Below are 25,261 nucleotides of genomic sequence, written 5' to 3' on the forward strand. Positions count from 1 at the left end.
TTCTTGGGACCGATGATAATCCAAGCAAACATCACTTGACTTTCCATACCATCACTACAAATCACGAACAACCATCCAAGCCGGCCCAGGCTACAGTAAAAATTCTATTCAATGGTAATATGCAAGCAAGCCCCATAATTGATACAAACCCGATCTTCTAATGCAACTCCAATCCCCAATTTTCTATATTCTCGCAACTAGCTCTCAAGGACAGAGTGTGTGGATATCATGCGTGGCATATACCGGTACACTACCGAGGTAAAACCTATATGCAAGTTTCGTATTTCAAAGTTACTCGCGCGAACGCGTGGAAAAGTAAATCAGGAACGCAACAGTCTTCAAACACTTTTTCTTGAAGGAAAACCGGCCAATCTAACTAGAATGTTTCCCAATCTGTCAGGACAACACTTTTTCTACCGGCAACTAAGGAGACGTCACTTTTGAGGCAATCCGCTTACTACGTCGGCCAGTCCGTTGTTCCTCCGGACCTCCAACAGAAGCAGTAACACGGCTCGGCGGATCGTTTGATTTGAACTCCTTGCTCGACGTTACAGGCTGGGCATTGAAAGACGCTGTACGTGCGGTTGAGCGGGTAGCCATGGAGCTCCTACGCGCCTTGACGGCCTGTTTTTGGCTGGGGGACTTCATTATGGAGGGATAGGGACAAGGGCCATTAGACAGGGTGCTGGATTTGCGTCGCATAAGATCCAGGATCTGGTCGATGTCGTGGTCGGCATACGTACCCGTACCGCTGGGGGAGAGCTGGTCGAGTGTGCTGAAGTCGAAGGACACGACATCTGGGTTCTCGACGAAAAACTGCGTGCAGCTGCTGTTACGTGCGGTATTGGGTGATGAGGCGGTGGATCCGGCGTTGATTTCGGTATGGCTGACGGTTGGAGAGAGACGGTCTTGTTGTGTAGTGAAGTGGCCGGGCGCCTTGACAGGTGATGGTACAGGCTTTTGCTGTTGCTGTTGCTGGACATAGCCGTTGTATTGAGGCAGTAGCTGAGGGATCCGGGAGAAGATGTCGTGTTGCTCTTGGCTAAGGGGTTCTGTGTTGTATTCCAAGCGTTGCTTTTTGCGGGGGCTGGAATGTGAACCAGCACTTGGCCGGCGGAGGGGATAGCTACCTGTTTCTTCAACATCTTTTTCAGCATTATCCATATGTTGAAGGTACCCGGACTCTTCTTCCAAGTCCTCGACTGGAGGAATGCGACGTTTGGCAGAACCTCCACGAGTGCGAGCGGTGCCCTCTTCATCTTCTCGCTGGAACTTAACCCGCAGTGCCAGACAGTCCTTGATGCGTTCGTTGACTTGAGGGAAGAACTGATCATAATAACGAGACAGGTCACTAGCTTTGTGGATACCAGCTTCCACATTGGCTTGGTAGATTGGGAGACCCGCAACCATCTTGTCAATGTTGGCCATTTCTTGATCACCACGGTGAATAGGGAATACGCCCGGCAAGATTTTACGATTTACGAATTGCTTAATCTGAGATCGCGTGCGATGGCTCAGATTGGTTTCGTATAATGCAGCGACCAGCGTGTTGGCATGTGGCTTTGGCTGACCCCGAGAATAATCACAGTGATTAGGGTAGTCGCGGAACTCGGGAGTGCGCTGAAGGGCACCAGCTTGAGCAGCCCTGATAAATTTCTCAGCAATGAGCTTGTCATAGACGTGCTTATTGTTAAGGAATGTAAAGGCTGCAATGGCCTTGGGTTCCTTTCGTAGGCCAGAACGATCGTCCACCTTGACATCGGCAATCTCACAAATGCCTGCAAAGTCTAAGAAGCGCTCCATGCAATACAAATGTGCAAAACCAACACAGTCGAATGGATCGCAAACACCCTTGCCATATTTCTTGTGCTTTTCGTCGAATGCCACGCGGTAGCTGCCAACTTCAATAGTAGCTTTGCCGCCCCACTTACGATTAGGACATTGTTCAAAGATACAGCGGCTGTGAGGCTCAGAGGCATACCGACGCGCAGAGTCACCCGGAGTGATCTGAATCCAGATGCGCAGATTGTCGCTGGGATATTCTGTAATGTACTCATGAATTTGACGGGCAGACAAAGACTGTTTCTTGAACTCGTCCATCTCAAAATGATGCGTGTATTCGAACTTGAAGCCAGAAGACGATTGCCAGTCGCCAACAGGTAACGGGTGATACTTATACTTTTTGCCGACATCCGCAAATGCATTAATGCGAGCCGTACGAGTGGTTTCACCTTTGGTGGTGGTGTTGATGCGAACCCAAGTTTTGTCCTCATGCTTCTTTGGCTTTTGACCGGCGCGGACAGGCTTCACCTTGACTGGTCTACCGAACGAACTGCTATCAGAGACGACCGATTGGTGACGAGATTCGTCTGATCGTGATGAACGTGGCTGAGTCTCGTCGTTGCGTGGAACTTCAGACTGAGTTTCACGATGACGCTTGATGATGGGTGCGTCCTCCTCGAAGCTCGAGTCTAACCCGTCCCGTTTACGCTTTGACTGACGTGTCTGTAATTCCTCGGCACTGGAATACCGAGGGGAAAAGAGAAAGTCAAACTGCGCTTGTTGTGGCGCGAGAGGTGCTGTGTATTCATGTGGCGTATATCCAGTCTGCTCAATGACAGGAATAGGCGGGATATAGTATGATTGAGTTGGGTGACCGTGATGAGTATCTTGAGGGTAAGCATGCTGTTGATAACCCACAGATGGCTGAGGGTGGAAATATGTATCTCCAGGAAGTGCAGATAAGCCTGTTGAGGGCTGAGTCTGATCCGTATAGAAGTTGTTATGTTGAGAATCCCAGCCAAGATCGGCGTCCCATTTGAAGCCTGTGGGGGCTGTGTAAAACGGGGGTTGATGATCTTGCTGGAAGCTGTTGATAGGTACTGGATCTATTCCAAGGCCTTGCTGAGAACCTTGTAAAAAGAATTGATCGTTGCTGTCAATGTCCTCAGCATACACTGCATCGCTAGCAGGCATAGGGTCTGGTGCAGTAACCTTTGACTCGAGAGTATCTGCCGCTAAAAACTCATCGAGGAAAGATTCGTCGAACTCAGGAAGATTGGCTAGCAGCGCTGGATCAATGTCGAAATTAAACTCATCACCCAGAAGCGCAGACGTGCCAGCACCGGGCAGGCTTACCAGTCCTCCAGAGGAGCTAGATTGCCGCGAGCCTGCGTGACTGGGATGACTTGTAGCAACTTGGCTACCGGGACGCGATGTAGAAACCATTGTTTGGGGTGAAGGGGACGTCGAATTACGTTGAGAAACTCTGGGCATAGAACGGGTCAACTGTTGCTTTGACTGCGAAATTGAATTTGTAGCCTGGTGATAGCCTGGTGATCCTGGCGATCTTCTTGGTGTGGAAGTATTAGGAGACATTTTGGGAGTTTTTTAATAGGTTGAAAGAGCGCACAGTTATTGCACAGCGTACATATATGTAAGCCTACAGCGTTCTTTCAGCGGTCACTGTAAGGGTATAATTTTAGACTAGACAAAGAATAACTAGTGGCCTCCGTAGCAGTTTATGCCATGATGCCATGATGCCAAGATGTCAAAGCCGACATAAAGAGGAAAAGGTAGTAGTGAACTCGGCGTTGTCAAGTTCATTGTAACATTGTTGAGTGCATTGTTCATGGCCATCGTGGCAAGAGTTTCGACGAAATACATTTGACCGTGTCGCATGAAGGATGTATCTCACAACCAATGTCATAGTGCGATGCCTGACAATTGAGATGAGAGTAATCATACCGTCTCTGAACTGTGCAGATATTAGCCTGATATGTCATTTCGTAGTGGAACATACGAAATAAAATGATTGTGTGATCAGAGATACTTGATGCCAAATTTGTCCACATTGGTGTTAGGAACAGGTCTGTGAATTTTGTGCTTGTCTCATCATGTCGCAAGAAAGAAGAAATCGTATAGCAGTACGTACCGAGTCTCCGTGCTAAACGCGACGGTTAGGTACCTGAATCGCAGCTTGTGTCTTCGTGTTAGTAAGGATCGCGAAGAATACATATATACTGGAGTATCAGATCGCTGACATGCAGAATTGATGTCCTTGCGATACTCTTCCAGGCACAAAATAGATACATAGTTTAGATATACACAGTGTATGAGCGCCAGAACGGTGTTTCGCGGTGTAGCAGAAAGAATGATCGAAGAGCGCCGAAGACAAAGGAAGATTTCTTGCCGTGACGCTAGTGACGGAGCGGAAAAACCATTTGCCGACCTTGTCACGCGATTCGGTCGAGCAATGAACATATCCAACAGCCTTGCGGTCTTGAGCATATCATCTCTATTTATCGTCCGAAGCATGATTACAAAATCTGAATAGAATAGTGATCTAGCACGTGTGCAGTAGAAATCAGTTTGAAGATCTATGATGGTGTTCCCGGCGGCACGCGTACCCTGAAACACACCTCAAGCCAGCTCCCAAACACCTGATGTTTGGCGAAACATGAATACTCTCCACGGAGTGCGCGAGTCAAGCCCACAAACGGTCATTGCGATATCCGCTGAGTATCTCAGCGATCATGTAACGCTTCTAGTATACATCTGAGCCGACTAGGAGCCATCAATTCTGCTTTTGCGGAAGCCGGCCCTTTTTTTTGGGGGGGGGGGGAATTCACTTGTCACGTGAAGCATTGGCATGCCAATACCGTAGGCATGTCATCGAAAATAGCTGTGGCAACATGTTCATAATATTGCCTCGTCTGGACTTGCTTTGATTGTGAAGAGTAACATTGGAAGTTGTGTCCTTACCTCCCCGTTGGCGTAGACTGTGCACCTATCAACGGTGGTCAGTTTGCAGTGTTTTCCCGAAACACACCATTTGGCTTGCTTCCTTTTTGGCGAATGAGACGTTATGATATCCTCCCGAACAAAGCCAGCCATGTCTCAAACGAGGCCCTGAGCTCTAAAACCACCACTATGGAATACCAGCTGAATTGTGTGTAGCATCACAACGGTTCTCGTCTGGGATGTTCATCTTCAAACATCCAAGTCACCACCCTTTCAATTGACCTATCAAGCTACGATACCATCGCAAACGTTCAAGTCCCCTGCATCGGGATTGCAGATACCGAGAATTTCGCTACTTTCTTATTGCTAGCATCGACTACCTAGTTGGCCTTGTTTGCTTTCCCATTTCTTCACTCCGTACCTTTTTCTGAGTTCCCAAGATGGACATGATGAACAGCGAACCACTCCAAGAGCTTGTCTATCTTGGTACAATAACTTACGACCTCATAATCACGCTTCTCGCACTTGTTTATATAACTGTTGCTCTACGGTTATGGGTTCGCTTTCGCATTACGAAGACCCCAGGCTGGGATGATATATCGATGGTGGCGACACTGGTACGTTAAATGGACTCTATGATGCCATCGATGACTGAAGCGCAGATACTGACAGACTCAGCTCCTTTTTACGTGCTACTGTGCTTTCATCTTTGTAGTAATCTTCCGTTCCCGAGAACGGCGACTCTTCAGCCCAGACTCGATCCGCATAACACTCGTATTCATTCAACTCTCTGAAGTTTTCTACATCCTCACCACGACACTCCTCAAAGTCTCTCTCGGCCTCTTTTTCCTCCGCGTGCTCACTGCTCCTTGGCAGACCCGCATTTTTCACACACTACTTTCAGTCAGCACGATGTACGGCTTCGTATATGCCCTCATCACCATCTTTCAATGCGGAAACCCTTCCAAAGTCGCCGATAGTCTACTCGGTAGTCCGAAATGCCTACCAGGCCCAACACTGTTGGCTACTGGATATCTCTACGGCTCTATCAACGTGCTAGCAGACTGGACCTTTGTGCTCATACCGATAAGCGTGTTAGTGGGGAGTGATCTAGACCGGAAAAGTAAGATCAGCGTGAGTATGGTCATGGCGCTTGGAGCAGTCGGGAGTGTGAGTAGTATAATGAGAATGGTATATCTGCATGGTCTTGCGCTCAATGGAGGCAAAGGGTTGTTGCGTAAGCATCTCTCTCTCCCTCTCTCTCTCTGCTTTCCTCGATGCCATAGACTCACACGACGAAACCATACAGCAAGCTCGATCAAAGCGACAATTTGGGCCACCGCAGAGCCTGGTACAGGTATTATTGCTGCCTCTGTTGCCATTCTGCGTCCTCTTCTTCGCGTGATGGCATCTGTTGCAAGGAGAAAAGTCATCTCGTTCGATTCGAATAAGAATTGCAATCTATCGGAGTCGGAAACCATTGCTCTTGCCTCGCAGAAGCCATCAATATACTCTGGTTGCTCGGTTGATTTCCTGAGTCCGACAGTGGTGGTGGGACAGGTGATTGTGCAGAGTGTCATGAGTGTTCGAACTGCCGATGGCAGAGAGATCCCCAAGCAAATGAGGGTTTTTGTATGAGATTATGTGTTAATGAATCGTTCAGCGTTCTTTGCGATGTTTATAAATATATTTTGGTGACTGTAGATTAATTGTGGCTTAGTATAATGTTATTGTCAATCGGTGTGCAGATTACTTGAGCCACAGCGTTTACTAGGTGACGGTGAAGATGTAGCAAGGCCAAGCTGAATACAAAAACATAATCAAGAAAATGAAGGAAAGTAGAAATCGGCAAATCACATGGGTATAATGCGTAGTACAAGGTGTGTAGTATTTCTCATGACCTTTGAAGCATATGCTCACTTAGCCCTCGCCATCCAGTGAATTTCCTTTCCACCTACTCAATCACACCCCTTTGGAGTGATGTGTACCATTGCATGGTGTGCCACCACCCTATTCTCCCCCCCTTTACCAAAATCACTTCTTGCCACCGTGGGACTCACTGCAAAGCGAACCTCATGAGCCCGCGGATCGCTCATAACCGCCGTCATGGTGCGAAGGATATCGCCGTACAACAGACGACTCTCATTGACCATAGCCGTGGGGTCAAACTCGGCGCTACTCAAGGGCCACTGGAAAGACCACCGGCTTGCCGCCATGCGCAGACGGAAGCCAATCCTGTACCCCTTGATGTAGATCTCAGTGAGGATGTGGTTGCGCTCTATAAGCGTGGCGGGCCTAAGAGAGGTGGTGAGAAGGCCAGAGAGCGAAGAAATCAGAGCGAAGACAAGGCGGGAGGCGGTCGCTGCACGCCAGCTCCGGTGGTTAGGATCCTCTTTGATCTTCGTGTAGATCTGCTGCTGGGAGAGTAGGAGATTCTGCTTTGCGGCATAATCGTTAGCACCGAGGAGACTCCAACGGTAGGCAAGCGCTTCGCAGGTGTCTGATCGGGGATGTCCGCTTGCGTGGAGAGCATGCTCATCCATTGCGTGCGTGACAATGTGGCGGCAAATGATGCTCGCGATCATGGCGCTCAGCATGTCATTCTCGGTGACAAGCATCGAGAGCTTGGAAGACTCGCCCAAACCTCCGGCAATGGCTGGGCGGTTCGCCAAACCATGAATATGCTCGGCGTCGAGTGATTTCAGATGGACAGTATAATCTGTAGCCCAGTGCTTGATCTGTTGGAAGAAGTCGAATAATAGGCACCGATCATCTTGTTCCTTCATGCCCATAGTGAAAACAGGCTTGCCACCCATAAATTCCCGGATAGTCTGCTGTTCTGGTGTTGCAGTGCGATGGTGACGACCTCTGGACTTGCGTGTAGATGGTCGAAATGTCGGAGAGGTGTAAGCTTTTTGGGGCGTGGTAAGCGACTCGTCAAATTTTGTGGGGGTTGGTACATTGCCATTGAAACTCATAGCTTTCAGTGCTGAAATGTCGAAATGGATGGTTGTATGCTTCGGTGAGGTGAACTCTGTACGAGTGGTAGGAGTCTGAGGCAGAGGGTCCAAATTCTTGTATGATGAACTCCCGTTGGCCTGCATCAGTGAGATTTCATTGGCAGGAAGGGCCGGGATAGTACCATGCTTGCAGAACGATGTTGTAGTGTGCTGCTGAAGATGGGGAGGGAGGAGGGAGAGACTTCCAATGTTTGGGAATGAGGCGCTCGTAGAGCAGGAAGTCTTGGGAGCTGAATCAATCTCAAGGTTGAGGAGTTGCTCCAGCTCTTCTGTAATGTTGCGCCGAGGCTTCAGTAGCTTGTTGGCCATACTCAGCTTGTCTTCGAATTTGGTGGTCTTATATTTGACCTGCTCTATTCGAGTATAATGGCACTTGCTGTGGATGTTGTATCAGTAGGTGGCTGAATATATTGCTTGACCCCACTTACCCTTCCATCTGAGGAGCCGGATTTGCTTTATCGAAGATGTTCTGACGGCTTGCTGATGCGTGTTGATCTGACCATGCTGTCTTCCACGAGTAACCCAGGTACACGTTGTCGGTTTGTCCCAAGCCTGGTATAATTTCCTGTTCGGGCCTCGAGACACCCCAGTGACCCTGGAAAATATTCTGATCAAGGTGAGGGATCATGCTGAGTGGTTGAACTGTGGGGGTTGAAGTGGGCTGCTGAGATTGAAAGTTGGTGTGGACAATGGGTTGGACATTTCTATTCGTAAGGAGTCGATCACCAAGACTAAAGGCCTGATTAAGATATTTTGAATGAAGGTGAGGATGAAAGGTGAAAGCGTCAGAACCGTTGCTCTCGGAGCACATTCCAGTGCCGAAGGGATCGATGAAGATGAAGCCGTTGTCGAGTGCCTGCTCCTTGTTCATCTGTAAAGTATTGTGAGCATTTGCATATCGTGTGGCTATGAAGAGTATCACACTTGATCCTCCACCGGACAAGCAATTTTCCAAGGAAATCCGTTTTTGTCCATCTACGTTGAATGTCTATACCGGTAAGGTACAATGCAAAATCGAATCGGTATGCGCCCACGCACCAGAAACCAAGGAAACAAAGTAAAATGAAGCAAGCTGGCGCCGAGAATGGAGAAAAAAGAGAAAGAAGAAGACTCCAGGAAGGAGCAAGGGGATAATTGTTCAAGAGGTGAGGCAAACCGCTGGGTAATTATTGTTGCAAGCGATACCATAAGGCGAATTTGTACTCGAATTGAAAACGGGGAGGGTTGGTGAGATCTGGAAGATAGCCAGAGTAACCGTAGCAGTGATTTCAAGGGAATCGAAAGTCTTACTTCCCTGGTATGTGGTGTCTGGATACCAATTCCACATTGCTTATTATGGAGCGGGGAGGAAGAGCCCATGCGCTGTTGATGAGCGATGGTCAAGTGTACGGATGCGTGGATATCTTGTCAAGATTGGTCAATAAGCACGCTTGGATCGTAAGAAGATGAGTGCATTGCTCACTTGAGAACACTAGTGCAATGACAGCACCGTGTGTACTACATGTACTTAGGCAACATGTCTCGTCATGTTAGATCCAACCAGTCGGAAATGATGCAGGGTGTAGGTAGTCGCAATTGATTAGACTATCAAGGTAATATCCGAGGACGTGTATTGGCAGGGAAAATGACGCATAAATCCTCGCCTGGCACCTGTATCTCTAATTGGGAAATATTGGTATTTTCCAGAATCTCATCATGCTGGGTCATGGCTTTCTTTGAGCGCAACCATCTCTTCGTAATCTCTATGTGATCTTTTGAGGCGAGGGGAGGGGGAAGCAGTGGTCAATGCTATTGAGTGCACACAACCACCGAAAAAATGGCCAGCGCCAGTCCAGTTGAGAAAGAGAACGAACTGGGTTGGCATGTTGTTTCGTCAAGTGTGCGGGCTTGAGAGAAAGAACATGGCAACACACACAAAACTGGGAGCATGATGATGAGGCTCGCTATCATAGCGAGGTGGAGCTGAATAACGTTGTTGTAATCTACGATAGGCGTCCAATGAGGCTGTGTTCTGGGCTTCGGGTTCAGGAACAGCGGAACGACGATCGCAATGGCAGTGAGTGTCTGTTCCGCCTGCTCCTCCTCCCCCCCCCCTCACTGTCCACCCCCCTCCCCCCTCCAGAACAGCCCTACATACCCTTACCCATGACATAACACAGTAACTGCTCGAGACCCCACGCCATGCGTCGTTCGCTGCAAGAGACGACATGTGGAATCCGGCCCTTCACCTCCCCAGAGCTGCTCGAGGCCCCCCCCCAATTGGCTGCATCTGCGCTCACGGCTCGAGACTCTCTGCATCTCAGCTCCCCACACTGCTACCGGTACCAATAGCGTCGTCCGCGCGCCAACGTCGCTGCTTCCACGACTACTTCATCACGCACATACCGTCGACGTCTCTGCACCCGGATTCGCGCCCGCAGCCTGCCCTACACCACAAGCTTCCACGCGACAAAAGCACACCGTACGATGCACAGGACTCCAATCGGTCGCCGGCAGCCGTCGTGGGCACGTCGCGCGAAATGACGGTTGTGCGGATACCACTCAAGAGCGCCAAACACCACTTTGGAGTCTCCTTGTCACGTGGCACGCGACCTTATAACGAGGATGCGTTCCAGGCAGGCACCATCGACATTCCCGCATTTGCAAAGCGAAGGCCCATCTCATTGACACGGGCAGGACGAGCAGCCAATGGTGGTGAGGTTACGCCGGACCCCAGTGTGAGCGGAGACCCCCAGGTATTTTATTTTGGCGTCTTCGATGGACATGGCGGTGCCGAGTGCTCAGGATTCCTCAGGGAGCAGTTGCACGAATATGTGGAGAAAGCGATGCAGCAATTTGAGCTGAAGAGCAGCCTACAGAAAGGAGAGAAGGACAATTGGCCACCATGTGGCGTAAGAGCCAAGGACAGCGGACCGACTTCAGATCGCGTGAAGAAGGACAAGGACAGCTTGGAAGCCATCCAGATGCATACACCTCCAGGCACGCAGCCTTTAAAGCCTCCCACCACTGGAACGAAGGGCAAGCTCCCTCTCGCAGGCTCCGAGTCCAAAGAAGGAGCCATTGACGGTGTTGCCTCGGTGAAACAGTCTGACAGCCTACAAAAGGCCGAGGAACTGGAGCAGCGACTTGTCAAGGACTGGAAAGAGCTGGTAGGGGGCTATTTCAGAAGATTCAAACCCGAATTCTTCTCCACAGCGGCTGGCGGTCAGGGTCACCCGGCCGAGAAGGAAGCCAACCGGATGCAGGGCTCAGACAAGACGGCAGTTAGTACCAACGATGGGATTGGCATTGAAACAGTGCTGGAGTATGCGTTTCTCAAAGCGGACTACGATTTTGTTGCTGCGCAAGTGGGCAAGGAGGAAGAGGACCCTGTTCGAGCCGACAAAGCACTGAATGCTGATGACATTCTGGGGCACCCATCACGGACGAGCAAGAACATTGGCGGCTCAAGTCGATTCAAGGGTGGGAGCACATGCAGCATCGCGCTCATATCGACGCCTACCCCCTCGCCGTTTTGGCATCCTTCTTCGCCCTCATCGCTCATCACTGCACACGTAGGTGACACGAGGATTCTCTTGTGCAACACGGCGACTGGACTGGCGGTTCCGCTGACGTCGAACCATCACCCGTCATTGCCCGAAGAAGCCACCCGGCTCCGGCGTTTTGCTGCCGCTTTTGTCACGGACTCTTTTGGTGAAGAGCGCATATCCGGGCTTGCGAATACGCGTGCCTTTGGCGACATGGCGTCGAAGCGGGTGGGTGTGTCTGCTGAGCCGGAGATACGACGGATAGAACTGTTGCCTGCCGAATACTCGTTCCTCGTCCTCTGCTCTGACGGCGTTTCTGGCCACCTCTCGGATCAAGAGATTGTGGATATTGTGAAGGAGGCAAAGACACCGGAGCAGGCTGCGAGAGACGTGGTCAGCTTTGCAGTTGAGACGTCGAGCAATGACGGGGCAGACAATGCTACTGGCTTGGTAGTGCGGCTAGGGGGATGGGAGAGACGTGGTGAGGGGGGCTTGGGAAGTCTCGGTACGAAAGAGATGCGGGACTGGAGGAAGCAAGAGGCAGAGGACCCTCGTGCGGGTAGGAGGTGAGAGTACCTAGGTAGAGGAGTGTCTTTTTTTCTATGCCCTCTTTTCACGATTCCGTAGTGTTTTTCTGTCCGGGCGCCTCACAGCGGACTGTTATTTATCATTGCATAAGCGGCGCTTTGGTGTTGAAGGCTTTTGGTGGGCACGGGGGGAGGGGGTGGGGGTTTGGTAAGTGAGCATGGCTATCAATGGATGCAGCATACCAGAGTCAGACGACGTATGGGATCCTTTAGTCTATAACCTATTGATTGTCATCTCGAGCTTATCGTGTTTCCCCCATTGTCAGCTGTGTTGCAGTAGTTGGTCGGCAAATCATGATGATGGCGAAGCAATCAGGTGCCTCAGGCTTGCTGCCCAATCATGGCCCAATCATTCATGATTGACGGTGCATCGGGGGAAGAGGGCGGGGAGGGGTGTGGGTTTGCTTGGCAGACACATTCCAAAAAGAACAATGGGAACAAGTCGCAAGTAGTGACAGCGACAGGTAATGTCAACGAGTGTGGCTTGGCACCTGGAGTGCAGACGCATAAAAAGCCATTGCTGGAGCTGTCAAAAAGGCTCTCTCATCCTCCTCCTCGTCCTCGTGTGTCTTGATTTTCATCATTCAATCCGTAGACAGACGGCAGACATGGACGGTTGACGGATTCATGATTGCCGTCGCCGACAGGGCTGCATGCGGGCGGGACAAGAGGGAAGGAGGGGGGAGGGGGAGGGGGAGGGGGGGAAGGTACGTCCGTCTCCCAAGCGAGCCAATCCATATCCATACAGCGGACGGTTGCCAGGCCGGGCCTAAAAGATTTGTTTGGCTTGATGTCGATAACTTCGCGAACTGGTCGGCGGTGTAGTAGTAGTAGCTAGGTAGGTAGGTAGATTATAGTAATACAAAACAAATAGGAAGTCTACATGGCCCATTAGGTAGGAGTAGCATAGTAGTACTCTACATACTCTAGGACACCGCACAGGATAAAGCCACAGCCACAGCCACAGCCACAAGCCACAGCCATGAACAGCAACAGCAGCAGCAACAACAACAACAATAATGGCAGGTGGAAATATATTAAATCCAGTTGCAAACTCCTCTTGCACACGCCCTTCTACATCGGGTAGTATATTCTGCATTCACTCAAACTCAAACACCCTGTTTGACCTGGCTGCTGCTTGCTCACTATTGCTCACTTGCTCACTCACTCACTCACTCACTCGCTCTGGCTGAGGGGGCACAGACTGCGCATGGTAGAGTAGCTTGGTAAGAAAAGCTCACGATAGTAGCCATGTCAATCAATATATAGGTAAAAGAAAAAAAGAAAAAAGACTGCATGTCTGTCTCCCAAAGCGTGAGGGCGCGCGGTGGTGGTGGGGGCAACATTGGAGGTGGGCGGCGGAGGGGAAGGCAAAGGTCGGCAGGACCTGGGCAGTTTTAGACCCTGGAGGAAAACAACACGTGAATTTGGGCCTGTGGACGCTCAACCCTACTTTCGTCAAATTCCTCCCTAACTCGCTGCTGCTACTGCCTACACACTCCCAACCCGCCCACCGCAACTTCTGTCCACCCTCCTTTATCCTCTCCCTTTCCCCCCCACCACCACACAAACACCTCTCACCCTGTCCGCCGCACTGTCGCCGATCGAGTCTTCTGCCCATCCTCCAGATATAACCCCTCTTTGACTTCCTTGACGCACCCTCCTGCCATCATGGATATCAACCAGGTGTTGGAGGGGACCTATGCCGCTGGTACGTAGCCTTACACTGGCTTCATCCCATGGGCTAGGGATGCCTCGACTGACAATGCATTGCATCAACAGACGCGGCCATTCGCAACAACGCCGAGCAACAGCTCACCCAGGCTGCCGATGCCAACTTTGTGAGTGCCCGCCTCCGTCCCCCCCACACAAGTGCCAGGCGGCGTCTGCGTGCGCGCCCTCAACCCAAAACAGGACCACTGACAGCCCCTTCTCGCCTTCCAGTCACAATATCTCACCGTCCTCGGCGGCGAGCTCGCAAATGAACAAGCACAGCCACAGATTCGACAGGCAGCCGCGCTGGCCCTGAAGAACGCCTTCACCGCACGCGAGTATGCCCGGTTACGTCAGGTCCAGGACCGCTGGCTAGGCCTCGATGCGTCCATTAAGCAGGAAGTCAAGTCGATGGCCCTTCGCACACTGGCCACGCCCAACAAGGGTGTCGGCTCCACCACTGCCCAGCTCATTGCTTCGATTGCGGCCATCGAGATACCCCGCAACCAATGGCCGGAGCTTATGCCCACTTTGGTCGAGAATGTCGGCCAGGGCAACGACAGCCAAAAGCAGTCCTCGCTCACCACCATTGGCTTCGTCTGCGACACAGATGATGTCGAGCTGCGCGAGGCCTTGGCGCACCACTCCAACGCCATCCTGACAGCCGTCGTCCAGGGCGCGCGCAAGGAAGAGACCAACAACGACGTCCGTGTCGCCGCCATCAACGCCCTCAGCGACTCGATCGAATTTGTGCGCTCCAACTTCGACAATGAAGGCGAGCGCAACTACATCATGCAAGTGATCTGCGAGGCCACGCAGGCCGAGGACACTCGCATCCAGCAAGGCTCATACGGCACGCTGAACCGCATCATGGGTCTTTACTATGACAAGATGCGCTTCTACATGGAAAAGGCTCTTTTCGGCCTGACCATCCAGGGAATGAAGAGCGAAGAGGAGGATGTGGCCAAGCTTGCGGTCGAGTTTTGGTGCACCGTTTGCGAAGAGGAGATTGCAATCGAGGACGACAACTCACAAGCGCAAGCTGAGGGATCAACAGAGCTCAGGGAATACTTCAACTTTGCTCGTGTCGCTACCCAGGAAGTCGTACCCGTCCTACTGGAGCTGCTAGCCAAGCAGGATGAGGACGCCGATGACAACGAGTACAACACCTCGCATGCTGCCTACCAATGTCTACAGCTGTGGGCACAATGTGTCGGAAGTGGCGTCATGCCTCCAGTCCTGGCTTTTATTGAAAAGTACATCCGCTCAGAAGACTGGCATTATCGGGATGCTTCCGTATCGGCGTTTGGAGCCATTATGGAAGGTCCAGAGGAAACCGTCCTGGACCCCATTGTCAAACAGGCCCTGCCCACGCTTATCGGTATGATGGACGACGCCAATGTCCATGTCAAGGATTCCGCAGCCTATGCTTTGGGCCGCATCTGCGAGGCGGTTCCCAGCGCTCTGGATGCGCAGCAACACCTTCCTTCCCTGATCGGAGCCTTGTTCAATGGCCTATCCAGCCACCCCAAGATGGCTGCCTCCTGCTGCTGGTCATTGATGAACTTGGCAGACAGGTTTGCTGGAGAGCCGGGATGCGATACCAATCCACTTTCGCCCCACTTTGCGCAAAGTGTGCAGCATCTTTTGACCGTTACCGAGCGTGGTGACGCGGATAATCAATTGAGGACTGCTGCCTATGAAGTCCTCAACTCTTTCGTCAACAATGCGGCTGGTGACAGTGTACCTCTGGTAAACGAACTCTCCAACGTCATCCTTGAGCGTTTGGAGAAGTCCATGGCGCTTCAGTCTCAGATTGTCAACGTGGAGGACAAGCTTACACTCGAGGAAATGCAGACCAGTTTGGCTAGCGTCATCATGTCCATTATCCAACGCTTAGAGACCGACATCAAGCCACAGGCCGATCGCATTATGCAGATCTTGCTCAGCCTCTTGTCATCCCTGCCCCCAAAGTCGAGTGTTCCAGACACCGTTTTCGCTGCCATTGGGTCCATTGCCACTGCTCTCGAAGAAGACTTCCAGAAGTACATGGAGGCATTCTCGCCCTTCTTGTACAATGCTCTCAACAATCAAGAAGAGCCTGCTCTCTGTTCCATGGCGATTGGCCTAGTTGCTGACATCACACGGTCGCTCGGCGAAAACGTTCAGCCATATTGCGATGCCTTCATGAACTCGCTGCTGAACAATCTGAGGAGCCCTGCTCTTGGCAATCAACTCAAGCCAGCGATCCTCCAGAGCTTCGGTGATATTGCGCACGCGATCCATGGTGCCTTTGAAACCTACCTCCCCGTCGTTGCTCAGGTGCTCCAGCAAGCTGGCCAAGTCACCTTGACTACGGACGGCAACTATGAAATGATTGACTACATCACCTCTCTTCGGGAGGGCATCATGGACGCCTGGGACGGCTGTATTGTTGCCATGAAGAGTAGCAACAAGAGTGAGTCTTCCCTTCCGTTCGAATTTCGCTTAATATACTCAAACGATTCAGGCCAACTCATCGTCCCGTTCGTCGACTCGATATTCGATCTTTTGCGTACCATTCAGCAAGACCCCAACCGCACAGAAGCTCTTCTTCGATCGTCTTGCGGTGTCATTGGGTAAGCCCCGCTTTACAACATTTTGTTGAGGTTGATCCAACAGTACTGACTGTTACAGTGATCTCGCCGAGGCCTTCCCGGGTGGTGAATTTAGGGAGTACTTCCGTCACGACTTCCTGACAGCAATGGCAAGGGAGACCCGGGCCAACACAGATTTCAGCATCCGAACACGAGACACCGCGCGGTGGGCACGCGAACAGATTAAGCGTCAAGTCGGTATGTCGCTAGTCCACAACCCTTATCTCCGTCCCCCTCGTCCATTGGCGCTCTCCACCTAATAGCAACTCCCACCCTCTTCAATACATATGTACTATCAAACTAACCTCTGCCCCCAGGCGGCAATCAAGGCGTCATGGCCTGAATGCCTCGAAACCCGTTGCATCTCCCCCTTCCCAGCTCCTCTTAATACAGCTGGAACCAGCCACTACGTTTGATCAACTCTTACTGAGAGTTGTCTTACCAGTGACTAGCTCCCCAGCACGAGGGCAGGTATCCGAAGAAGACGCCCCGCGCCCCAAAGAATCCCCTGACTAGGCTCCGCATGTCTTCGAGGACCCCAGCATGCTGTTCCCATTTGAACAAGGTTTCCAATTTAAGCATGAGGCCTGGATGCATCAAAGCGCGCACTGTACGAATCCTGCGGCGGATGAGATGTGCTCAACGAGATCACAGCACGCTCTTGCTCGTGGCCCTATCGTCAATTTCGATGCGCCAAGCTCAAATAGCGGGAGCAATGAAGGGCCTTGATGGTAAACAATGCTGAATACCTGACGGCACAAGTCAGCGCCCCCACAAAACACCTCACCCCAAGCGCATGCACCAACCCCAGCAGCTCACGTCCGTTGCGGGCGTGGAGTCCTTAGCAACACACCCCTCCATATTCTCGAATCGCACAGCCCAGCACCTCTCCACACCCATCATGTAGCACCACAAGTCTTGTAGGCGGAAGCGTAGAAAAACGCGTTTTGCCATGGAGAAATAAGCATAGAAATTCATCCCCGTTCAAACATCACAATCAACCAATTGTATTTTCACATTCAGGGGTAGTCTATACCACACCTTGCGACTTTACCTGTCTACCCTTATGCAGCTAGGCTTCTATAACAGTGTTTTAATGGATATCAAATGCATAATCCTGGATGATGCACCAATTCTTTTTGGGACACTGTGATCCTGAACGTGTTGTATTGACCATGGCTCTCTGGTAGGGTAGAGAAGTGTAAGGGTTGGAGGACGAAATGTAATGAAAGTGTTGCTATATGGCTGAATGAAGAAAATCTTGAGACAAAAGAAAAGCTCAGTACATATGCAGATTGGTGTAGATGAGGAGTTTTCATGGAAAGAGAGTAAGCGTTGTAGAAGAAGTAATGTGGATGTCATCATCTTCATGGTAAAGTAGGTATGCAGAGAGGCTACAAGTCTGAATCTCTAACAGCTGAAATAATACGAGTACTTCAAGTCACACCAATGGACGCGCACGCAGGTGCACGAATACCTGCGGTATAAAAAGCAGCCTGGTTATCCCACGCGCGATTTGAACAGACCTATGGTACTTTACTTGATAATCTAATCTCCCAAAGCGGCATCCTATGATTGAGCTGTAGATGCATAACCCTCCATGATTTTGTTGCGGTTACCTCCAAGGGCACCATGCAATCTCGAATACTTTTCCACCAGGTCGGACGAACGCAAATGATGCTATCACATTTGGCATTTGACATGAAATGTCTCTGAGATTGAATTTCCTACACTGGAGGCAAGGTCTCTTCTGTGTATTTTGCATTCTTTCTGGCGTGTACATACTGCAATATGGGTCAGCCTTCGTAGTCCACTTATACTGACAGTCCCTGCCACAGTTGTATCCAGCATATTTTCCGGTCGACATAACTTTATGATGGACAGAATAGGGCCAAGGGCGTGTCACAAGCAACCGCACTTTACTCTCAGCCCGCTACCAGCTGACAGAAAGGTTTCCTAATCAAGACCCAGATACGGAGTACCCTTGGTAAGCTCTTGAGAGAGCGCTCATTGTGTTAACCTATGCTGGATCTTGTAAACTGCCTGTTTCCCAACCACGATGGCGATATCTTCACTGCCATTTTTCGCCAGACCAACAGATTTACAAGCTGCAGGGACTGCCTGTTCAGTACTGACGGGCTGTAATAAGCCAAGAGAGGACTCATTGTGATCACAGAATCCTGAGTTGCCTAGACCCTGGGGTTGAACGACGCCGTAGCAATGCATTCGCTGCAGCCAAAAGAATACAAGAGGCATCGCATGCTCATCAAATCTTCAGATATCTCAGTCCTGCGACTATAAGGCGTCATTACATACGATCAATCTATGATGGCCCACAAGAACGATTCCTCTTCTTCATATACTTCACCACCTACTTCGGTAATTTCATGTCATTCTTCTCAACGCTTTCTTGTGGACGCAGTTCGGCATGATCTCATATCCACGGTGATCAGCAACTCGTCTGGGCACATTTGCTGGGCGGCATGCTGTCAACAGCGCTGTGTCCCAACGGCTGAGGTTGGCTCGCCGTCCCCGGACGGAACAACAGCAACGACCGTCTCACACACACTCACAAATACGACTACCGCCAGTTGACCACCGGACCTAGCAGCACTGAAAGATACTCACCTGTGTAACTGATCTCGTGCGTTTGCCCACCCTCCATACACCCCAACCTCGCAACGTGGAAACCACTTGCTCAACGAGCGTCCGCTCCTGCTCTCATTCCATTTCACACGAGCGCCCTTGCCTCTTCCCTCGTCCCATATACTCACCAGCCAAGTCAGCTAAAGCTTGCTCACCCTTAAGCTCGCGCCGCTCACCTATAAAGCCCAGTAGCCAAGTACTGAAACTTCGTCGGGTGCAGCACATGGGGTAACCAAGCCTAGTATGGGTGATGAAGTGCCTCGAAGAGATCGAGGAAAACACGAGCATTGTTATGGAATGATCCTGTTCCTGAGTGTAGAGGTAGAGGTGTACATTGTTGTGATGAGCGTCAGGTGCTAGGGTGATAGGGAAACAGGGGGGTTTGGACCTGCATATATATTAGTGTTCTATGCATTCAAGCGAACGTGTTCAAGGGCTAGACAGATCCTATTGTCATCATCTCTCTTTCATCTTCAAACACCTATCTAGGCTTCCATATTATCATATACACGTAGGTTTCGAGGAGGTGTACAGGGGTTGGATTGAGTCCCGTGGCTGTATCAAATCTACACGAATTCCTTAATCTGCATTCAAAGACAACAACGAACAGGCTGGAAAGCTGTACATGCCTTCCAAGCGTAAATTTAATATAGTTGACTGCGGCCAACTTGCTTTGACCAAATGGTATCGCGACACAACCAGAGCCGGTACAATGTCATGTGGCATACGCAGATTTCTCTTACGCAACTGCCTCGCGTAGGTAAGCAAGTTGGCAGCGCGCAATGTTTCATTGATGGGCACATTTACACCATTTATGACTGGGTAACTGATGTTTCTAAATCCTGATTCATAAGAGAGGTCTACAGGGACGAATTTCTGCTTTCCAACCGAAGAATGGACAAACATACAGTCGGTAGATGTAGCCCTCATCATTCGAAGTAACTTGAAATAGCAGATTGGGTTTCCGAACGTGATCTAGGGTAATATGACGTGCTGTCATAAGCGCCAACACCAATGTCTGCAACAATCTCCTTCCATGTTCGTCCCACACGCACACAATAACGATGATGTCCGTCACGCGCACCTCGAAGCCCATGGATTTTCACAGCTCCTTTTTCAAGGAGTGCTCAGGACGGTGATCTGTTTCATAGTCGACGTGTACATATGCCCTCTCTACATCGGGCAGACTCTCGAGTTTGATTTGGAGTTCCTCAGCTACATCGTGGGTAGCGCGCAGTGTCTCCTCGGGCTCCATCACAATGTCAACTTCGACTATGAGGCGCGGACCAGAGTGGTATGCGCGTACGGTATCAATTTGGCGGATGGCTGGAGAGTGCGTCATGGCTGTGTTTGGATTAGCAAATATTCCCCACACCCACACAAAAATAGGAAGAGGTGAGGAAGATGAATATAGCGATGCAAGGACAGACTTACAGATATAAGTGATGTGTTGCAACATGGCCGTATCTGCCGTAACACCGATTAAAAGCTGAAACTCACTATAGGCCGTCCTGGACCATAAAAATATGATCAAACAACTCAATATCGTGGCACCCATGGGATCTAACCACCACCTCAACTTACTGCCGCCCACACTGGTCAACACACCGAAGCCATTGATGAATAAATCATTGCGATGGTCCTCCCATAAGATCCGTACTTGACTGTACTTGTTCCGTAGCGCCCAGCAGTACAAGAACAGACTAAATTTGGTCGCAAAAGCAATGGAGACAGCGATTACAGAAGGAAGATAAAAGTCGTTTGTTTCAGGTCCAGAGTGTTCAGCAAAGGTGCGGATGGCTTCTACAATAATAACGACCGAGACGGTGATCATGAGGGCGCAGAAGGAGAGGTTGCCCGCAGTTTCTATCCTCGCTTTGCCAGAAGGGAACTTTCGGCCGTCGACGCGAGCAACAGCGCGGTTGCACATGATTAGCGTGAGGTTGCTCAGCGGGTCGAAGAGGGAATCTGCCATGGTGGTGAAGAGCGATAGCGAACGTGACGAGATGGCAGCGTAGAGCTGCAAGATGGCTAGTAGGATATTGGCAGCGAAGGAGCCAATAACGGCGATTTTGTATTTGAGATGGTTGGCTGTATCTTCATCCTTTGCGTCGCGGCGGTGGTCGTCGACGGGCTTGAGCAAGCGTTCAATGTTCTCATTTTGGGCTTCATAGAACTCCTCGAGCTTTTTGGCGCTGCGGGCTTTGGCGTTGAGCGTCATGGGCCCACCGCAGCCATCGCGCTTGCGGGAGGTGTTGGCGCGGATGAGGGCAAGTTCATTTTCACCCTTGATGGCAGCGGAGAGGCGATAGGGGTCAATGTCTGGAGTGTAGGCGGGTGGGGATTGGCGCTCCACGTCGTCCGAGGTGCTGGTGCATACCGGAACATGGCGTGCAATCGGGTCGTGGTCGTGGTCGTTGGCCGTCTCCACGGCGGTGCTACTAGCATCATTTTTACGGCTCGAGGGCTCTGAGAGATGAGCATGGTGATGCGAGGTGCTGGAGCTTAGGTGAATGTGGGGACTTGCCGTCCGTTCCATACGCTCGGGGTGGGTATGGAACGGGTGTGGTTTCATGGAAATGGCCCGATGTAGATCTGGTTCCGACGACATGTTTACAGCGCAAAGTAGTCTTGAGTCTGATTCTCGCTGTCTGGCAACGAGGAGGAAGGTTTTTCGCACACAACGGCTTACCCCGCTATACTTGAGCTGGACCGCGATGGAAGAAGTTACGCATTGGCGGTGTGGCCAGGATGAAGGGTGGCGGACGGGATCAACGGTGGCAGCCAAGCTCACGTGGGGAGGTTTCACAGCGGATAGGTGGGTTTCCTTTGCAAGTGGGCACATCTTGAAACGGCATGGTTGTTGGGCCGTCATTCTGTATTTGCCTTATCTATATCACAACCCACGCAACTGGATCTATCCTGGATATTCACATTTGTATTGTAGTACTATACTATCGTGTGACCATCTTAGAAAGCTTTCACCTTGGCAGGAGGATACATCGTGTAATCCTGCCACGTACGCCAAGTAGTTACCCAGCTAGCCTGGCCTGCTACGGCTATTGCATGCGTAGGTAGTGTTTACATAAGATCGTAAACTAAAGAAGCACTAGTTATTCTTAAGTGGACTTATCTGTTTTAAAGGTCTTAGAATTATATTAGTCTTACTATTTTAATTAATTCCCGCACATGCTAGCTACGCAGCTTTGTTCTAAAAATTCCTATTTGTTATAGACTAGTCTTAAGGGAGAATACAATAAGCGTTAATAATAGTATTTAGTATCTTAAAGGAAAGGTAAGCCCTCTACGCCTTTTTATAGGTGTGTAGCGTGTTCGCTTAGTAGTGTTATAGACTAGCCTTAAGGGAGAATATAAAGGGCTTAAGCTTATGCCTAAGCCTAGGTCTAACACAAGATAGACTAAGTCTAACACTACTACTACTAAGTAAACACACTACACACCTATAAAAAGGCGTAGAGGGCTTACCTCTCCTTTAAGATACTAAATACTATTATTAACGCTTATTATATTCTCCCTTAAGGCTAGTCTATAATATTTTAGTATCTTCTTCTAAATATACTATAATAGTAATAGAGATAAATATACTAGATATTTAGAATAATTAGGTATAACCTAATATAATAGAAAGGCTAATATAGTAGGTCTATAGATTAATAGAATAATAGGCTTAAGACTCTACTATAATAGCTATACTACGTTAATAGAATAAGGAAATACGTAATTAGATCCTATCCTAACCCCCCTCTAAGCCTGCTAGGTTTAATAACCTACTACCTCTACCCCCCTCTACCTTATATTATAAACCCTTTCTAGTTAGCTTACTATATAATAGTACTAAGGTAAACTTCTCCTTTTAGTAAATAACTATAGAATTTAAACTATATATAGATAAGGTCTTTATTAGGGATAAAGAGGTAAGGTTTATATATATTTAGTCCTAGTTATTACCTATAGTCTAGTGTGCTATAGTACTATACTTTAAGGATAGTATATATAAGCGTTAGGATATAAGTAGGTTTCTTAACTACCTAGTATTCTATTATAGTAACTATTATAGGTAGGAGCGCGCCTAAGTTATATTAGAATACCTATATTAAGGCTAAAATTTACCTTTTATAGAGTTCTTTATAAATTTTATATAGCTTCTTATATACTTAGGAGATTTATACTAGGATAATAAATAGAAGCTTTTATAACTTTATAAATCTCTTAATAGCTATATACGCTTAGGTTCCCTTAATAGGGGAGTCTTTAGGATAAACTATAATATAGCTATAGAAGGATATAAGATAATTATAGTAGATATTAAAATAGCCTCCCTAGAACTAGGCTTTCTTTAGGCTAGTAAGTCTAAGGAACCCTAGTAGAAGTGTACCTTAGATTAGGATAGTAATATAAATATAGTAGAAGTAGTAGCCTTATTAAGTATACTTACTAAACTACTAATATTATATCCTAACTAGATCCTATAGGACCTATTTAATATATAAACACTAGTAAAGGTCTATACCTAGTATAAATAGGGTAGTTATTTTATATATATATATCTTAATACCCTATTACTATAACTAGTAGGTGTTAAGATAGTTATAGTATTAGTAAGTAGCCCTAATTTAGGAAACTAGCTACCCCTAACCTTAGGCTAAGTTAGGGGTATAAGGAGGATACTATAATAGAGGAATTATTAATAGTAAAGGCTATTAAGTATCCCCTAGATATTAAGGTAGGGTTAAATATTCCTCCCTTCTTTATTCCCCTTCTCCTAGGTAGAGTAGAGAATATATAAGTAATAGTTAATTTAGGGTGCTAGTATTTTAGTATAGTTAAGGAAAAGTTAGTAAGATAGATTAGTAGGAACTTTATTAATATTCCCCCGCAACCCTTATAATATACCTAGGGAATTACTAAGGCTATAAGAATTTTATAGTTAGTAGTATTAGACTATAATTTAGATAGTTAGTAGTCTTAGCTTTTAGCTTATATAGTACCTAGTCTTTCCTATTAATTAATACTAGGTAGACTATAGCTATATAGAGAGGGCGTTATTATAGATATTCTATAAGGCAAATTAATAATTAGGGAGGTAAGAAATATAGTAGTATAAGAGAGCGGGAGACGCCTATATCCTACCTATATCTCTATTATCTTAGGTCTAGTTATAGCAGGGTTACTAAATTAAGAATCCTAATAGGAAGATATATAGGTATAAACTTTAGTAATAAATATACTAGATATTTTATAGGTAATATATAACTTATACCTAATAAAATATCTAGGAAGTATTAATAAGGGAAGTCCTATTAGTATATATACTATCTATATTACTAGTAATATAGTTCCCTATAAACCTTAGTATAAAACTAGAAAGATAAAGTTAATACTAGAACTATAAGAGTTTAAGGACCTATTTAACAAAGAGTTAGCAAGCGGTTTGCTGCCTTATTAAGGTAGTATAGATTACTATATTTAGTTAATAACTCTCCTAGATAGAACCTAGTCTAACCCCCTATAGGGTTCCCTATACCCTATATTACGTAATTAATTACTAGAACTAAGAATATAACTTACTAGATTAATAGATAAGGGCTAGATCTAAGTAAGCTCTTCTATAGCTAGAGCTCTAGTATTGCTAGTAAAGAAGCTATTAGGTAGTTAGCGCCTTTATATAGATTACTAGATACTTAATAGTATAACTACCTTAGATTAATACCTACTACTACTTATTAAGGAACCTTTATATACACTATCTAGTATAAAATAGTTTATAAAAGTAGATATTTATACTACCTTTTATAAGGTAAGAATAGTAGAAGGCTATAAGTCCTTAATAGCGTTTTACACTAGGTTTAGGCTATATAAATAGTTAGTATATCTATTTAGTCTTAGTAGTATACTATCTACTTTCTAATAATATATTAATACTACACTTATAGAGTTACTTAGATTATATATAATAGCCTACCTTAATAATATCTTAATTTATTTAGAAGGAGACTAGTTTAACTATATAGAAAAAGTAAAGCGTAGACTTATACTATTAAAGGAAGTAGGGCTATACCTAGATTTAGAGAAATATACTTTTAGTATTAAGGAGGTATACTACCTAAGCTATACTATTAAGGTAGGCAAATTAATTAGACCTAACCCTAAAAAGCTTAGGGTAGTATAGGAATAGGAATCCCCTAGGAATATAAGAGAGGTAAGGAGTTTTCTAAGTTTTACTAACTTCTACTATAGTTTTATTATAAAGTTTTCTAAAGTATTAGCGCCTTTAAATTAACTAACTAGGAAGAATACCCTATTCTAATAGGGAGAGGAAGAATAAAGTGTATTTAATATACTAAAAAAGGTATTTATATCTAGACTAG

General features: G+C 47.9%; 6 protein-coding genes across 6 annotated transcripts; 3 read left to right on the forward strand and 3 right to left on the reverse strand.

Moving 5' to 3' along the window:
- Positions 1 to 423: 423 nt before the first annotated feature.
- IAQ61_005260 (uncharacterized protein) lies at positions 424 to 3,378 on the reverse strand (the record flags this gene model as incomplete). The annotated part of the gene is made up of 1 exon (XM_003842918.2): positions 424 to 3,378. The coding sequence occupies one exon, from the start codon at positions 3,376 to 3,378 to the stop codon at positions 424 to 426; it is 2,955 nt and encodes a 984-aa protein (XP_003842966.2).
- A 1,805-nt stretch (positions 3,379 to 5,183) lies between these two features.
- IAQ61_005261 (uncharacterized protein) lies at positions 5,184 to 6,381 on the forward strand (the record flags this gene model as incomplete). The annotated part of the gene is made up of 3 exons (XM_003842917.1): positions 5,184 to 5,360; positions 5,422 to 5,980; positions 6,053 to 6,381. The coding sequence occupies 3 exons, from the start codon at positions 5,184 to 5,186 to the stop codon at positions 6,379 to 6,381; spliced, it is 1,065 nt and encodes a 354-aa protein (XP_003842965.1).
- A 320-nt stretch (positions 6,382 to 6,701) lies between these two features.
- Positions 6,702 to 9,672, reverse strand: IAQ61_005262 (uncharacterized protein; the record flags this gene model as incomplete). The annotated part of the gene is made up of 4 exons (XM_066096728.1): positions 9,226 to 9,672; positions 8,688 to 9,166; positions 8,192 to 8,634; positions 6,702 to 8,139 (listed from the first exon to the last, which is right to left on the reverse strand). The coding sequence occupies exons 2-4, from the start codon at positions 8,736 to 8,738 to the stop codon at positions 6,702 to 6,704; spliced, it is 1,932 nt and encodes a 643-aa protein (XP_065953423.1). The 5' UTR covers positions 8,739 to 9,166; positions 9,226 to 9,672.
- A 298-nt stretch (positions 9,673 to 9,970) lies between these two features.
- IAQ61_005263 (uncharacterized protein) lies at positions 9,971 to 11,860 on the forward strand (the record flags this gene model as incomplete). Its single annotated transcript, XM_003842915.1, has 1 exon — positions 9,971 to 11,860. One exon carries the CDS (start codon positions 9,971 to 9,973, stop codon positions 11,858 to 11,860), a length of 1,890 nt encoding a protein of 629 aa, XP_003842963.1.
- A 1,474-nt stretch (positions 11,861 to 13,334) lies between these two features.
- IAQ61_005264 (uncharacterized protein) lies at positions 13,335 to 17,542 on the forward strand. The gene is made up of 6 exons (XM_003842913.2): positions 13,335 to 13,588; positions 13,660 to 13,718; positions 13,804 to 16,048; positions 16,100 to 16,208; positions 16,267 to 16,424; positions 16,544 to 17,542. Exons 1-6 carry the CDS (start codon positions 13,549 to 13,551, stop codon positions 16,567 to 16,569), a joined length of 2,637 nt encoding a protein of 878 aa, XP_003842961.1. The 5' UTR covers positions 13,335 to 13,548; the 3' UTR covers positions 16,570 to 17,542.
- Positions 17,543 to 19,649: 2,107 nt separating this feature from the next.
- Positions 19,650 to 21,748, reverse strand: IAQ61_005265 (uncharacterized protein). The gene is made up of 2 exons (XM_003842912.2): positions 20,307 to 21,748; positions 19,650 to 20,216 (listed from the first exon to the last, which is right to left on the reverse strand). Exons 1-2 carry the CDS (start codon positions 21,745 to 21,747, stop codon positions 19,975 to 19,977), a joined length of 1,683 nt encoding a protein of 560 aa, XP_003842960.1. The 5' UTR covers position 21,748; the 3' UTR covers positions 19,650 to 19,974.
- Positions 21,749 to 25,261: the final 3,513 nt, after the last annotated feature.

This window comes from Plenodomus lingam, assembly GCF_022343315.1.
Source record: "Plenodomus lingam strain CAN1 chromosome Unknown contig_21, whole genome shotgun sequence".
NCBI classification, from domain to species: domain Eukaryota; kingdom Fungi; phylum Ascomycota; class Dothideomycetes; order Pleosporales; family Leptosphaeriaceae; genus Plenodomus; species Plenodomus lingam.